Source organism: Coregonus clupeaformis, unplaced genomic scaffold, assembly GCF_020615455.1.
Source record: "Coregonus clupeaformis isolate EN_2021a unplaced genomic scaffold, ASM2061545v1 scaf0466, whole genome shotgun sequence".
Taxonomy (NCBI): Eukaryota; Metazoa; Chordata; class Actinopteri; order Salmoniformes; family Salmonidae; genus Coregonus; species Coregonus clupeaformis.
The window spans coordinates 25,001-39,718 of NW_025533921.1; the positions used below are offsets into that span (position 1 = coordinate 25,001).

The 14,718-nt window shown below is 50.5% G+C and overlaps 1 protein-coding gene across 2 annotated transcripts in view; it reads right to left on the reverse strand.

The window, feature by feature from the left end:
• Positions 1-14,718, reverse strand: part of LOC121583616 (interleukin-11 receptor subunit alpha) — a 50,736-nt gene that overhangs the window by 4,634 nt on the left and 31,384 nt on the right. For both annotated transcript variants that reach the window (XM_045215524.1, XM_045215523.1), the window contains 3 exons: positions 6,734-6,800; positions 6,279-6,448; positions 3,535-3,649 (listed from right to left, as the gene is read on the reverse strand). In XM_045215524.1, the coding sequence (XP_045071459.1) occupies positions 3,535-3,649; positions 6,279-6,448; positions 6,734-6,800 (352 nt within the window). The remainder of the gene's footprint in view (positions 1-3,534; positions 3,650-6,278; positions 6,449-6,733; positions 6,801-14,718) is intronic.

Genomic DNA, 14,718 nt, shown 5'->3' on the forward strand with positions numbered 1-14,718 from the left:
AGAGAGGTGGGAGGGAGGAGGGAGGGAGGGAGGATGGAGGGAGAGAGGTGGGATGGAGGAGGGAGGAGGGAGGGAGGGAGGGAGAGAGGTGGGAGGGGGAGGAGGGAGGGAGGAGGGAGAGAGGTGGGAGGGAGGGAGGTGGGAGGGAGGAGGGAGGGAGAGAGGTGGGAGGGAGGGAGGGAGGGAGGATGGAGGAGGAGGAGAGAGGTGGGAGGGAGGAGGGAGGGAGGATGGAGGGAGAGAGGTGGGATGGAGGGAGGGAGGAGGGAGGGAGGGAGGAGAGAGGTGGGAGGGAGGGAGGAGGGAGAGGTGGGAGAGAGGGAGGAGGGAGGAGGGAGGGAGAGAGGTGGGAGGGAGGGAGGAGGGAGGGAGAGAGCGAGGAGGAGGGAGAGGTGGGAGAGAGGGAGGAGAGGGAGAGGTGGGAGGGAGGGAAAGAGGTGATTATTCACTTTTGGTGCTGCTGGGAAGGAGCCACCCCTGGAGGAGAGATTAATAACAGCATCATATCTGCTCCCTGTCAATCTGTCTGTAAGTATCAAGCGTCTCATCGTATGAGTGCTGATCTAGAAGAAGCTCCCCCATGTCAATGTTACTATCATCTAAAAAGAAAACATGATCCTACTCTGAGGGTGTTTTCACATATTGTCCTCTTTAAAATAACCGATCTCAGTCCTCTTTGAAGTGCTCTGGGGGGTAAAAAGCAGAACTGAGTCGTATTTGTGTTCACACTGCCTTTGCCTTTGAATGAGGACTCAACTCTTTTGCCAGTTCACTTCACCTACAGTGAGGGAGAAAAGTATTTGATCCCCTGCTGATTTTGTACGTTTGCCCACTGACAAAGACATGATCAGTCTATAATTTTAACGGTAGATTTATTTGAACAGTGAGAGACAGAATAACAACAAAAAAGAAAAAGAAAAACGCATGTCAAAAATGTTATGAATTGATTTGCATTTTAATTAGGGAAATAAGTATTTGACCCCTCTACAAAACATGATTTAGTGGCAAGTTTTTGTGTATGGGTGGTCCCGGGGATCGAACCCACTACCTTGGCATTACAAGCGCCGTGCTCTACCAGCTGAGCTACAGAGGACCACTTTAAACAACTCTTGAACAAGCAATGGAGCTACATGATAGGGGAGTGGGGGGGGGACATTTTATTTATGAGAATAATATAGAATATTCTTTATTGTAAACTCTACTTCCTGTAAATGTCATATTGTGCACTCAAATAATTGACTCCTGGCAGTATGTAAATAGTTGTATTGTATGTTAGTGTTGTCATGTCGGCTAATATTTGTAACGTGATCCTGCCCTTGTGTGTTGTATAATGTGAAATAAAAATGAAATGTTGATCACAAAAAAAAATATATATATATATAAGGTGGGGGAAAAAAGTATTTAGTCAGCCACCAATTGTGCAAGTTCTCCAACTTAAAAATATGAGAGAGGCCTGTAATTTTCATCATAGGTACACGTCAACTATGACAGACAAAATGAGAAAAAAAATTCCAGAAAATCACATTGTAGGATTTTTATGAATTTATTTGCAAATTATGGTGGAAAATAAGTATTTGGTCAATAACAAAAAGTTTCTCAATACTTGTTGTATACCATTTGTTGGCAATGACACAGGTCAAACGTTTTCTGTAAGTCTTCACAAGGTTTTCACACACTGTTGCTGGTATTTTGGCCCATTCCTCCATGCAGATCTCCTCTAGAGCAGTGATGTTTTGGGGCTGTCGCTGGGCAACACGGACTTTCAACTCCCTCCAAAGATTTTCTATGGGGTTGAGATCTGGAGACCGGCTAGGCCACTCCAGGACCTTGAAATGCTTCTACGAAGCCACCCTTCGTTGCCCGGGCGGTGTGTTTGGGATCATTGTCATGCTGAAAGATCCAGCTACGTTTCATCTTCAATGCCCTTGCTGATGGAAGGAGGTTTTCACTCAAAAATCTCACGATACATGGCCCCATTCATTCTTTCCTTTACACGGATCAGTCGTCCTGGTCCCTTTGCAGAAAAAACAGCCCCAAAGCATGATGTTTCCACCCCCATGCTTCACAGTAGGTATGGTGTTCTTTTTGGATGCAACTCAGCATTCTTTGTCCTCCAAACATGACGAGTTGAGTTTTTACCAAAAAGTTATATTTTGGTTTCATCTGACCATATGACATTCTCCCAATCCTCTTCTGGATCATCCAAATGCACTCTAGCAAACTTCAGACGGGCCTGGACATGTACTGGCTTAAGAAGGGGGGACACGCTTGCTCTGCAGGATTGGAGTCCCTGGCGGCGTAGTGTGTTACTGATGGTAGGCTTTGTTACTTTGGTCCCAGCTCTCTGCAGGTAATTCACTAGGTTCCCCAGTGTGGTTCTGGGATTTTTGCTCACCGTTCTTGTGATCATTTTGACCCCACGGGGTGAGATCTTGAGTGGAGCCCCAGATCGAGGGAGATTATCAGTGGTCTTGTATGTCTTCCATTTCCTAATAATTGCTCCCACAGTTGATTTCTTCAAACCAAGCTGCTTACCTATTGCAGATTCAGTCTTCCCAGCCTGGTGCAGGTCTACAATTTTGTTTCTGGTGTCCTTTGGACAGCTCTTTGGTCTTGGCCATAGTGGAGTTTGGAGTGTGACTGTTTGAGGTTGTGGACAGGTGTCTTTTATACTGATAACAAGTACAAACAGGTGCCATTAATACAGGTAACGAGTGGAGGACAGAGGAGCCTCTTAAAGAAAAAGTTACAGTTCTGTGAGAGCCAGAAATCTTGCTTGTTTGTAGGTGACCAAATACTTATTTTCCACCATAATTTGCAAATAAATTCATAAAAATACTACAATGTGATTTTCTGGATTTTTTTTTCTCATTTTGTCTGTCATAGTTGACGTGTACCTATGATGAAAATTACAGGCCTCTCTCATCTTTTTAAGTGGGAGAACTTGCACAATTGGTGGCTGACTAAATAATTTTTTTCCCCACTGTATACTGTTCACAGCACTGTATATGAAGATTTGGAAAAAGTTGCATGTCAAAATAAATACAGCTCCCTGCCTCAAATACACATGCTCTTCATCAGTCTCTTCATCATTGGACAATGACTATAGGCTGCCTCTTAATAACATTGTCACGTCAGACGATTCTCAATTAAATCTTGTAACCGGTAATCTTGTCTTTAAGCTTACATCTATATAGTTCTATGTGTGCACTGCAATTAGTTCCACCGATATCCTGGATGGGATCCAGTAAAACAGAGCCTAGTGAACTGTGTCATGGCGTTATGATCTAGTTTTAAGCTATAGCCTCTGGTTTATTGTGTGTGTGTGTTGTGTAGGCTGTGAGTTGCTTGTGAAATGCAAGAGCCATGAATTTACATTGTAAATAAATGACTGTAAATAAATGGTCTGTGAAATCAGGTGTTAATGGTGTAATCCTATGTTTTAATTATGATTTTAGTGCTTCAATTTCTGCCCACAAAAAGTTCTGCAGGCCCACCCACCAACGGATTTCTGGCTACGCTACTGCAGCTTACCTATAGGAGGCGTGGTACTGAGCTGGTAGGTGGGTCTTCACAGACTCCACCCATGAACACAATACTAGGCTGTGATTGGGCACAAGACAGGAAATGCTGAGCAGCCCGGGGGGATCTGAGGAAGAAGGGGAGAAATGATGATCACATGATCAACAACACAATAACTACATCTCAAAGCTTTATCTCAGTGTGTGAGGTTATTCAGTCTGTCTGAGGGATGTATCTGAATGATACAACCACAAATACTCAACAATACAATAAACATATTATAATGAGGGGATTCCTCACAGCTCAATCTGTTAGAGGAATATCTAATACTAGGACTTCTCCTCTCTGGTCCCACCCCTCTTATCAGTAAGCTGAGGGTCGTCAGGAAACCAAAACAAAAAAAGGAGGGGAGAGGGGGGGAGAGAGAGAGAGGGGAGCGAGGAGGGGAGAGGGGAGATATTGAGGGAGGAGAGAGAGGGGAGAGATTGAGGGAGGAGAGAGAGGGGAGAGATTGAGGGAGGAGAGAGAGGGAGAGATTGAGGGAGGGGAGAGAGGGAGAGATTGAGGGAGGAGAGAGAGGGAGAGATTGAGGGAGGGGAGAGAGGGGAGAGAGGGAGGGAGGAGAGAGAGGGGAGAGAGGGAGGGAGGGGAGAGAGGAGAGGGAGGGAGAGAGGGGAGAGAGGGAGAGAGGGGAGAGAGGGAGAGATGAGAGAGGGAGAGAGGGGAGAGAGGGAGGGGAGAGAGGGAGAGAGGGAGGGAGGGAGAGAGGGAGAGATTGAGGGAGGAGAGAGAGGGAGAGAGGGGAGAGAGGGGAGAGAGGGAGAGAGGGGGGAGAGAGGGAGAGAGGGAGAGATTGAGAGAGGGAGAGAGGGAGAGAGGGAGAGAGGGGAGAGAGGAGAGATTGGGGGGAGGGGAGAGAGGGGAGAGAGGGGAGAGAGGGGGAGAAGGGAGAGAGGGAGAGAGGGAGGGAGGGGGAGAGGGGAGAGAGGGGAGAGAGGGGGAGAGAGGGGAGAGAGGGAGAGAGGGAGAGAGGGAGAGAGGGAGAGATTGAGAAGGGGAGAGAGGGAGAGAGGGGAGAGATGAGAGAGGGGAGAGAGGGGAGAGAGGGGAGAGATTGGGGGAGGGAGAGAGGGAGAGAGGGGAGAGAGGGAGAGAGGGAGAGAGGGGAGAGATTGAGAGAGGGAGAGGGGGAGAGAGGGAGAGAGTGAGAGAGGGAGAGAGGAGAGAGAGGGAGAGATTGAGAGAGGGAGAGAGGGAGAGAGGGGAGAGATTGAGAGAGGGAGAGAGGGGGAGAGGGAGAGACTTGAGAGAGGGAGAGGGGAGAGAGGAGGAGGGGAGAGGGAGAGGGAGAGAGAGGGAGAGATTGAGAGAGGGAGAGAGGGGAGAGAGGGAGAGAGGGAGAGAGGGAGAGAGGGAGAGATTGAGAGAGGGAGAGAGGGAGAGAGGGAGAGATTGAGAGAGGGAGAGAGGGGAGAGAGGGGAGAGAGGGGAGAGATTGAGAGAGGGGAGAGAGGGGAGAGATTGAGAGAGGGAGAGAGGGGAGAGAGGGGAGAGAGGGAGAGAGGGGAGAGATTGAGAGAGGAGAGGGGAGAGAGGGGAGAGATTGAGAGAGGGAGGAGGGGAGAGAGGGGAGAGATTGGGGGAGGGGAGAGAGGGGAGAGAGGAAGAGAGGGGAGAGATTGAGAGAGGGGGAGAGAGGGGAGAGAGGGGAGAGAGGGGAGAGAGGGAGAGAGAGGGAGAGATTGAGAGAGGGGAGAGAGGGGAGAGAGGGGAGAGATTGAGAGAGGGGAGAGAGGGGAGAGATTGAGAGAGGGAGAGAGGGGGAGAGAGGGAGAGAGGGAGAGAGGGGAGAGAGGGAGAGAGATTTAGGAGAGAGGGGAGAGAGGGAGAGAGGGGAGAGATTGAGAGAGGAGAGAGGGGAGAGATTGAGAGAGGGAGAGAGGGAGAGAGGGGAGAGAGGGAGAGAGGGGAGAGAGGGAGAGAGGGGAGAGATTGAGAGAGGGAGAGGGGGAGAGAGGGGAGAGATTGAGAGAGGGAGAGAGGGAGAGAGGGAGAGATTGAGAGAGGGAGAGAGGGAGAGAGGGAGAGAGGGAGAGAGGGAGAGATTGAGAGAGGGGAGAGAGGGAGAGAGGGGAGAGAGGGGAGAGAGGGGAGAGAGGGAGAGATTGAGAGAGGGAGAGAGGGAGAGAGGGAGAGAGGGGAGAGATTGGGGGAGAGAGGGAGAGAGGGGAGAGATTGGGGGAGGGGAGAGAGGGGAGAGAGGGGAGAGATTGGGGGAGGGAGAGAGGGAGAGAGGGGAGAGAGGGAGAGAGGGGAGAGATTGAGAGAGGGGAGAGAGGGGAGAGATTGGGGAGAGAGGGGAGAGAGGGGAGAGATTGGGGGAGGGGAGAGAGGGGAGAGAGGGGAGAGATTGGGGGAGGGGAGAGAGGGAGAGAGGGAGAGAGGGGAGAGATTGGGGGAGGGGAGAGAGGGGAGAGAGGGAGAGAGGGGAGAGAGGGGAGAGATTGGGGGAGAGAGGGAGAGAGGGAGAGATTGGGGGGAGAGAGGGAGAGAGGGAGAGATGGGGAGGGAGAGGGGAGAGAGGGAGAGATTGGGGGAGGGAGAGAGGGAGAGAGGGGGAGAGAGGGGAGAGAGGGGAGAGATTGGGGGGAGGGAGAGAGGGAGAGAGGGAGAGAGGGAGAGAGGGGAGAGAGGGAGGGAGGGGAGAGAGGGGAGAGATTGGGGGAGGGGAGAGAGGGGAGAGAGGGGAGACTTACATCCTAGCCTGAGTCTGGTGGTCTGGATGAGGAGTCCCTGGTCGTCATGGCAGCTGTAGTTACCCTCGGCAGCGTGGTCTGCGTGCACGAGGACCAGATGACCATCTGATGTCACTCGGTGCTGCCATGGCAACACGGAACTCCTGTTCAGACGCCACTCCACTGACGTCCTGAAGAGACATTATGACATCATGTTTACTGGTAGTCAGACTGACAACTACACACACAACTACAGTCACACACATAAATACACACAACTACAAATACACACAACTAAAATCACAGAAAATAAACAGCCACACATTAACTGCACAGGGCCAGTTAAATGGCAGGGACTAAGCCTTACTGTAAGTCAAAGGGTACTATGCCCTTAGCTCCAAGGGAGAGGACTATATGTCCTAAATTAAACGGACTCCCCTGTATACTGATACAGACAGCCTCCTAGTGTACCATACCTGCCCAGTGCTTCCCTACACAGCAGCGTAACGTTGGACCCCAGCCTCCCGTACTGAATATCTGAAACTAGACAAGAGAGAGAGACATGTTAGACTTTGTGTCTGCAGTGTGTAGTTACTGTTAGTTACTGTTAGGTGTGAACAGTTACAGTTCTCCGATCATAAGTCTTCAGTCCAGTCAGGATTTGCAACCTACAGAACTACTGTTGGCAGCCTTCAGAAAGGCTTTGACTTCTTCCACCTGTTGTTGTGTTACAGCCTGAATTCAAAATGGATTAAATAAATAAAAAAATCTCCCCCATCTACACACAGTACCCCATAATGACAAAGTAAAACATGTTTTTAGACATTTTTGCAAATGTATTGTAAATGAAATACAGAAATATCTCATTTACATACAGTAAGTCAATCATTTGTAGAAGCACCTTTGGCGGCGATTCAATCTTTGAGTCATCTTGGGTATGTCTGTATCAGCTTTGCACTTCTGGATTTGGGGATTTTTTCCCGTTCTTCCTTGTAGATTTTCTCAAGCTCTGTTAAGTTAGATGGGGAGCGATGGTGAACAGCATTCTTCAGGTCTTTCCACAGAGTTTCAAAGGGATTCAAGTCTGGGCTTTGGCTGGGCCACTCAAGTACTTTCACATTCTTGTTCTGAAGCCATTCCAGCATTTCTTTGGCTGTATGCTTGGGGTCATTATCCTGTTGGAATGTAAATATTCATCCCAGTCTAAGGTCGTTTGCACTCTGAAGCAGGTTCTCATCAAGGATTTGCCCGTATTTGGCTCCATTCATTGTTCCCTCTATCCTTACCAGTCTCTCAGTCCCTGCTGCTGAAAAGCATCCCTATAGCATGATGCTGCCACCATCATGCTTCACGGTAGGGATGGTGTTAGATGGGTGATGAGCTGTGCCTGGTTTTCTCCAGACGTAGTGCTTTGCATTCAGGCCAAAAATGTCAATGATTCTCTCATCAGACCACAAAATCTTTTGCCTTATGATCTCAGTCTTTCATCTGCCTTTTTGAAAACTCCAGGCGTGCTGTTATGTAACTTTTTCTCAGGAGTGGCTTCCGTCTGGCCACTCTCCCATAAAGCCCAGATCGGTGAAGTGCTGAAGAGACTGTTGTCCTTCTGGCAGGTTCTCCCATCTCATCCAAGGAACTCTGTAGTTCTGTCAGAGTGGTCATTGGGTTCTTGGTCACCTCCCTGACCAAGGCCCTTCTTGGTCTGGGTAGCTCCATATTTTGTCCATATCCCAAACTTGGAGACCACTGTGCTCTTGGAAACGTTCAACACACTTGTCACGCCCTGACTCAGGGGACGCTTATATGTTGAGTCAGGGTGTGTATATTCCTAGTTGTGTTTGGTCATTGTTTGTCGATCTAGTATGTATGGTTCTATGTTGGCCGGTGTGGTTACCAATCAGAGGCAGCTGTCGTTCGTTGTCTCTGATTGGGGAACATACTTAGGCAGCCTATTGGCACTAGTGGGTTGTGGGATCTTGTTCCGGTTAAGGTATGTTGTATCGTCTACCTTGGACTTCACGTTTCGTTTCCTTGGTTGTTTTGTCGTTGTGTTTAATAGAAAATAAACATGTACGCATATCACGCTGCGCCTTGGTCTGTCCCGTCCTTCATATCACGCTGCGCCTTGGTCTGTCCCGTCCTTCATATCACGCTGCGCCTTGGTCTGTCCCGTCCTTGGTCTGTCCCGTCCTTCATATCACGCTGCGCCTTGGTCCGACCCGTCCTTCATATCACGCTGCGCCTTGGTCTGTCCCGTCCTTGGTCTGTCCCGTCCTTGGTCTGTCCCGTCCTTGGTCTGTCCCGTCCTTCATATCACGCTGCGCCTTGGTCCGACCCGTCCTTCATATCACGCTGCGCCTTGGTCTGTCCCGTCCTTCATATCACACTGCGCCTTGGTCTGTCCCGTCCTTCATATCACGCTGCGCCTTGGTCCGTCCCGTCCTTGGTCCGACCCGCCTTCATATCACGCTGCGCCTTGGTCTGTCCCGTCCTTCATATCACGCTGCGCCTTGGTCTGTCCCGTCCTTGGTCCGACCCGTCCTTCATATCACGCTGCGCCTTGGTCTGTCCCGTCCTTCATATCACGCTGCGCCTTGGTCTGTCCCGTCCTTGGTCTGTCCCGTCCTTCATATCACGCTGCGCCTTGGTCCGACCCGTCCTTCATATCACGCTGCGCCTTGGTCTGTCCCGTCCTTCATATCACACTGCGCCTTGGTCTGTCCCGTCCTTCATATCACGCTGCGCCTTGGTCCGTCCCGTCCTTCATATCACGCTGCGCCTTGGTCCGACTCCGTCCTTCATATCACGCTGCGCCTTGGTCCGTCCCGTCCTTCATATCACGCTGCGCCTTGGTCTGTCCCGTCCTTCATATCACGCTGCGCCTTGGTCCGTCCCGTCCTTCATATCACGCTGCGCCTTGGTCCGACCCGTCCTTCATATCACGCTGCGCCTTGGTCCGACCCGTCCTTCATATCACGCTGCGCCTTGGTCTGTCCCGCCCTTGGTCCGTCCCGTCCTTCATATCACGCTGCGCCTTGGTCCGTCCCGTCCTTCATATCACGCTGCGCCTTGGTCTGTCCCGTCCTTCATATCACGCTGCGCCTTGGTCTGTCCCGGCCCTTGGTCCGTCCCGTCCTTCATATCACGCTGCGCCTTGGTCTGTCCGTGCCCTTCATATCACGCTGCGCCTTGGTCTGTCCCGTCCTTCATATCACGCTGCGCCTTGGTCTGTCCCGCCCTTCATATCACGCTGCGCCTTGGTCTGTCCCGTCCTTGGTCCGTCCCGTCCTTCATATCACGCTGCGCCTTGGTCCGACCCGTCCTTCACATCACGCTGCGCCTTGGTCTGTCCCGTCCTTCATATCACGCTGCGCCTTGGTCTGTCCCGTCCTTCATATCACGCTGCGCCTTGGTCTGTCCCGTCATTCATATCACGCTGCGCCTTGGTCTGTCCCGTCCTTCATATCACGCTGCGCCTTGGTCCGTCCCGTCCTTCATATCACGCTGCGCCTTGGTCTGTCCCGTCCTTCATATCACGCTGCGCCTTGGTCCGACCCGTCCTTCATATCACGCTGCGCCTTGGTCTGTCCCGTCCTTCATATCACGCTGCGCCTTGGTCTGTCCCGTCATTCATATCACGCTGCGCCTTGGTCTGTCCCGTCCTTGGTCTGTCCCGTCATTCATATCACGCTGCGCCTTGGTCTGTCCCGTCCTTCATATCACGCTGCGCCTTGGTCCGACCCGTCCTTCATATCACGCTGCGCCTTGGTCTGTCCCGTCCTTCATATCACGCTGCGCCTTGGTCTGTCCCGTCATTCATATCACGCTGCGCCTTGGTCTGTCCCGTCCTTGGTCTGTCCCGTCCTTCATATCACGCTGCGCCTTGGTCTGTCCCGTCCTTCATATCACGCTGCGCCTTGGTCTGTCCCGTCCTTCATATCACGCTGCGCCTTGGTCTGTCCCGTCCTTCATATCACGCTGCGCCTTGGTCCGTCCCGTCCTTCATATCACGCTGCGCCTTGGTCCGTCCCGTCCTTCATATCACGCTGCGCCTTGGTCTGTCCCGTCCTTCATATCACGCTGCGCCTTGGTCCGTCCCGTCCTTCATATCACGCTGCGCCTTGGTCTGTCCCGTCCTTCATATCACGCTGCGCCTTGGTCCGTCCCGTCCTTCATATCACGCTGCGCCTTGGTCTGTCCCGTCCTTCATATCACGCTGCGCCTTGGTCTGTCCCGTCCTTCATATCACGCTGCGCCTTGGTCCGACCCGTCCTTCATATCACGCTGCGCCTTGGTCCGTCCCGTCCTTCATATCACGCTGCGCCTTGGTCCGTCCCGTCCTTCATATCACGCTGCGCCTTGGTCTGTCCCGTCCTTCATATCACGCTGCGCCTTGGTCTGTCCCGTCCTTCATATCACGCTGCGCCTTGGTCTGTCCCGTCCTTGGTCCGTCCCGTCCTTCATATCACGCTGCGCCTTGGTCCGTCCCGTCCTTCATATCACGCTGCGCCTTGGTCTGTCCCGTCCTTCATATCACGCTGCGCCTTGGTCTGTCCCGTCCTTCATATCACGCTGCGCCTTGGTCTGTCCCGTCCTTCATATCACGCTGCGCCTTGGTCCGACCCGTCCTTGGTCCGTCCTGTCCTTCACATCACGCTGCGCCTTGGTCTGTCCCGTCCTTCATATCACGCTGCGCCTTGGTCTGTCCCGTCATTCATATCACGCTGCGCCTTGGTCTGTCCCGTCATTCATATCACGCTGCGCCTTGGTCTGTCCCGTCATTCATATCACGCTGCGCCTTGGTCCGACCCGTCCTTCATATCACGCTGCGCCTTGGTCCGTCCCGTCCTTCGCGTTCATATCACGCTGCGCCTTGGTCTGTCCCGTCATTCATATCACGCTGCGCCTTGGTCCGTCCCGTCCTTCATATCACGCTGCGCCTTGGTCCGTCCCGTCCTTCATATCACGCTGCGCCTTGGTCTGTCCCGTCCTTCATATCACGCTGCGCCTTGGTCCGTCCCGTCCTTCATATCACGCTGCGCCTTGGTCCGACCCGTCCTTCATATCACGCTGCGCCTTGGTCCGTCCCGTCCTTCATATCACGCTGCGCCTTGGTCTGTCCCGTCCTTCATATCACGCTGCGCCTTGGTCCGTCCCGTCCTTCATATCACGCTGCGCCTTGGTCCGTCCCGTCATTCATATCACGCTGCGCCTTGGTCCGTCCCGTCCTTCATATCACGCTGCGCCTTGGTCTGTCCCGTCCTTCATATCACGCTGCGCCTTGGTCCGTCCCGTCCTTCATATCACGCTGCGCCTTGGTCCGACCCGTCCTTCATATCACGCTGCGCCTTGGTCCGTCCGTCATTCATATCACGCTGCGCCTTGGTCTGTCCCGTCATTCATATCACGCTGCGCCTTGGTCCGATCCGTCCTTCATATCACGCTGCGCCTTGGTCCGTCCCGTCCTTCATATCACGCTGCGCCTTGGTCCGTCCCGTCCTTCATATCACGCTGCGCCTTGCGTGGCCTCCGTCCTTCATATCACGCTGCGCCTTGGTCCGTCCCGTCCTTCATATCACGCTGCGCCTTGGTCCGTCCGTCCTTCATATCACGCTGCGCCTTGGTCCGTCCCGTCCTTCATATCACGCTGCGCCTTGGTCCGTCCCGTCCTTCATATCACGCTGCGCCTTGGTCCGACCCGTCCTTCATATCACGCTGCGCCTTGGTCCGACCCGTCCTTCACATCACGCTGCGCCTTGGTCCGTCCCGTCCTTCATATCACGCTGCGCCTTGGTCCGACCCGTCCTTCAACGAACGTGACAACACTAGAAATTGTTTAATACCCTTCCTCAGATATATGCGTCATCACATTTCTATCATGGAGCTCTAAGGACAGTTCATGGTATAGTTTCTGCTCTGACATGCACTGTCAACTGTGGGACCTAATATAGACAGGTGTGTTGCTTTCTAAATGTCCAAACAATTGAATTGGCCACAGGTGGACTCCGATCAAGTTGTAGTGACATCTCAAGGATGATCATAGGAAATTGGATGCACCTGAGCTCAATTTGGAGTGTCATAGCAAAAAGGTGTGAATACTTACAGTATCAGTCAAAAGTTTGAACACACCTACTCATTCCAGGGTTTTTTCTTTATTTTGTACTATTTTCTACATTGTAGAATAATAGTGAAGACATCAAAACTATGAAATAACACACATGGAATCATGTAATAACCAAAAAAAAGTGTTAAACAAGTCAAAATATACTTTATATTTGAGATTCTTCAAATAGCCACCCTTTGCCTTGATGACAGCTTTTGCACATCTACCACAGTATCATACTAGTGGATATAGTCTGCCATCTACCACAGGATCATACTAGTGGATATAGTCTGCCATCTACCACAGGATCATACTAGTGGATATAGTCTGCCATCTACCACAGGATCATACTAGTGGATATAGTCTATATATCTGTATAGTCTGACTATATCCACTAGTATGATCCTGTGGTAGATGGCAGACTATATCCACTAGTATGATACTGTGGTAGATGGCAGACTATATCCACTAGTATGATACTGTGGTAGATGGCAGACTATATCCACTAGTATGATCCTGTGCTAGATGGCAGACTATATCCACTAGTATGATCCTGTGGTAGATGGCAGACTATATCCACTAGTATGATCCTGTGGTAGATGGCAGACTATATCCACTAGTATGATCCTGTGGTAGATGGCAGACTATATCCACTAGTATGATCCTGTGGTAGATGGCAGACTATATCCACTAGTATGATCCTGTGGTAGATGGCAGACTATATCCACTAGTATGATCCTGTGGTAGATGGCAGACTATATCCACTAGTATGATCCTGTGGTAGATGGCAGACTATATCCACTAGTATGATCCTGTGGTAGATGGCAGACTATATCCACTAGTATGATCCTGTGGTAGATGGCAGACTATATCCACTAGTATGATCCTGTGGTAGATGGCAGACTATATCCACTAGTATGATCCTGTGGTAGATGGCAGACTATATCCACTAGTATGATCCTGTGGTAGATGGCAGACTATCTCCACTAGTATGATCCTGTGGTAGATGGCAGACTATATGCACTAGTATGATCCTGTGGTAGATGGCAGACTATCTCCACTAGTATGATCCTGTGGTAGATGGCAGACTATATCCACTAGTATGATCCTGTGGTAGATGGCAGACTATATCCACTAGTATGATCCTGTGGTAGATGGCAGACTATATCCACTAGTATGATCCTGTGGTAGATGGCAGACTATATCCACTAGTATGATCCTGTGGTAGATGGCAGACTATATCCACTAGTATGATCCTGTGGTAGATGGCAGACTATATGCACTAGTATGATCCTGTGGTAGATGGCAGACTATATCCACTAGTATGATCCTGTGGTAGATGGCAGACTATATCCACTAGTATGATCCTGTGGTAGATGGCAGACTATCTCCACTAGTATGATCCTGTGGTAGATGGCAGACTATATCCACTAGTATGATCCTGTGGTAGATGGCAGACTATATGCACTAGTAATCAGGGCTGATGCTGGCCCTATGCCGGTTGGCGCCCACCTCTCCTCTCAGAGCTGGTATTTCTACATGGAGTGCACCAACAGGCCTTTCTGCCAGGCTAGGAAGTCTCTCTCTCTCACACACACACACACACACAACACAGACACACACAGACACACACACACACACACACACACACACACAGACACACACACACACACACACACAGACACACAGACACACACACACACACAGACACACACACACACACTCACACACACACACAAAAGTGGGTACATTTATTCACCCACTCACATTGGTGTAAAGTACTTAAGTAAAAATATGTCAAAGTACTACTTAAGTATTTTTTTGGGTATATGTACTTTACTTTACTATTTATATTTTGGACAACTAGTTACATTTTGAATGCTTAGCAGGACAGGAAAATTGTCAAATTCACACACTTATCGAGAGAACATCCCTGGTCATCCCTACTGCCTCTGAACATGCTTCTTTGTAAATGATGTCTGAGTGTTGGAGTGTGCCCCCGGCTATCCATAAATAAATAAAAAACAAGAAAATGGTGTCGTCTGGTTTGCTTAATATAAGGAATATGAAATGATTTATACTTTCACTTTTGATACTTAAGTATATTTTAGCAATTACATTTACTTTTGATACTTAAGTATATTTAAAAACAAATACTTTTAGACTTTAACTCAAGTAGTATTTTGCTGGGTGACTTTCACTTTTACTTGAGTCATTTTCCGTTAAGGTATCTTTACTTTTACTCAAGTATGACAACTGGGTACTTTTTCCACCACTGGCCAACTGCCCCAGTGACACTCCTTCTCACTCTCTCTCTCCTCTCTGGACTGTAGAGGGCCTCTGGTACCTAGGGGAAGT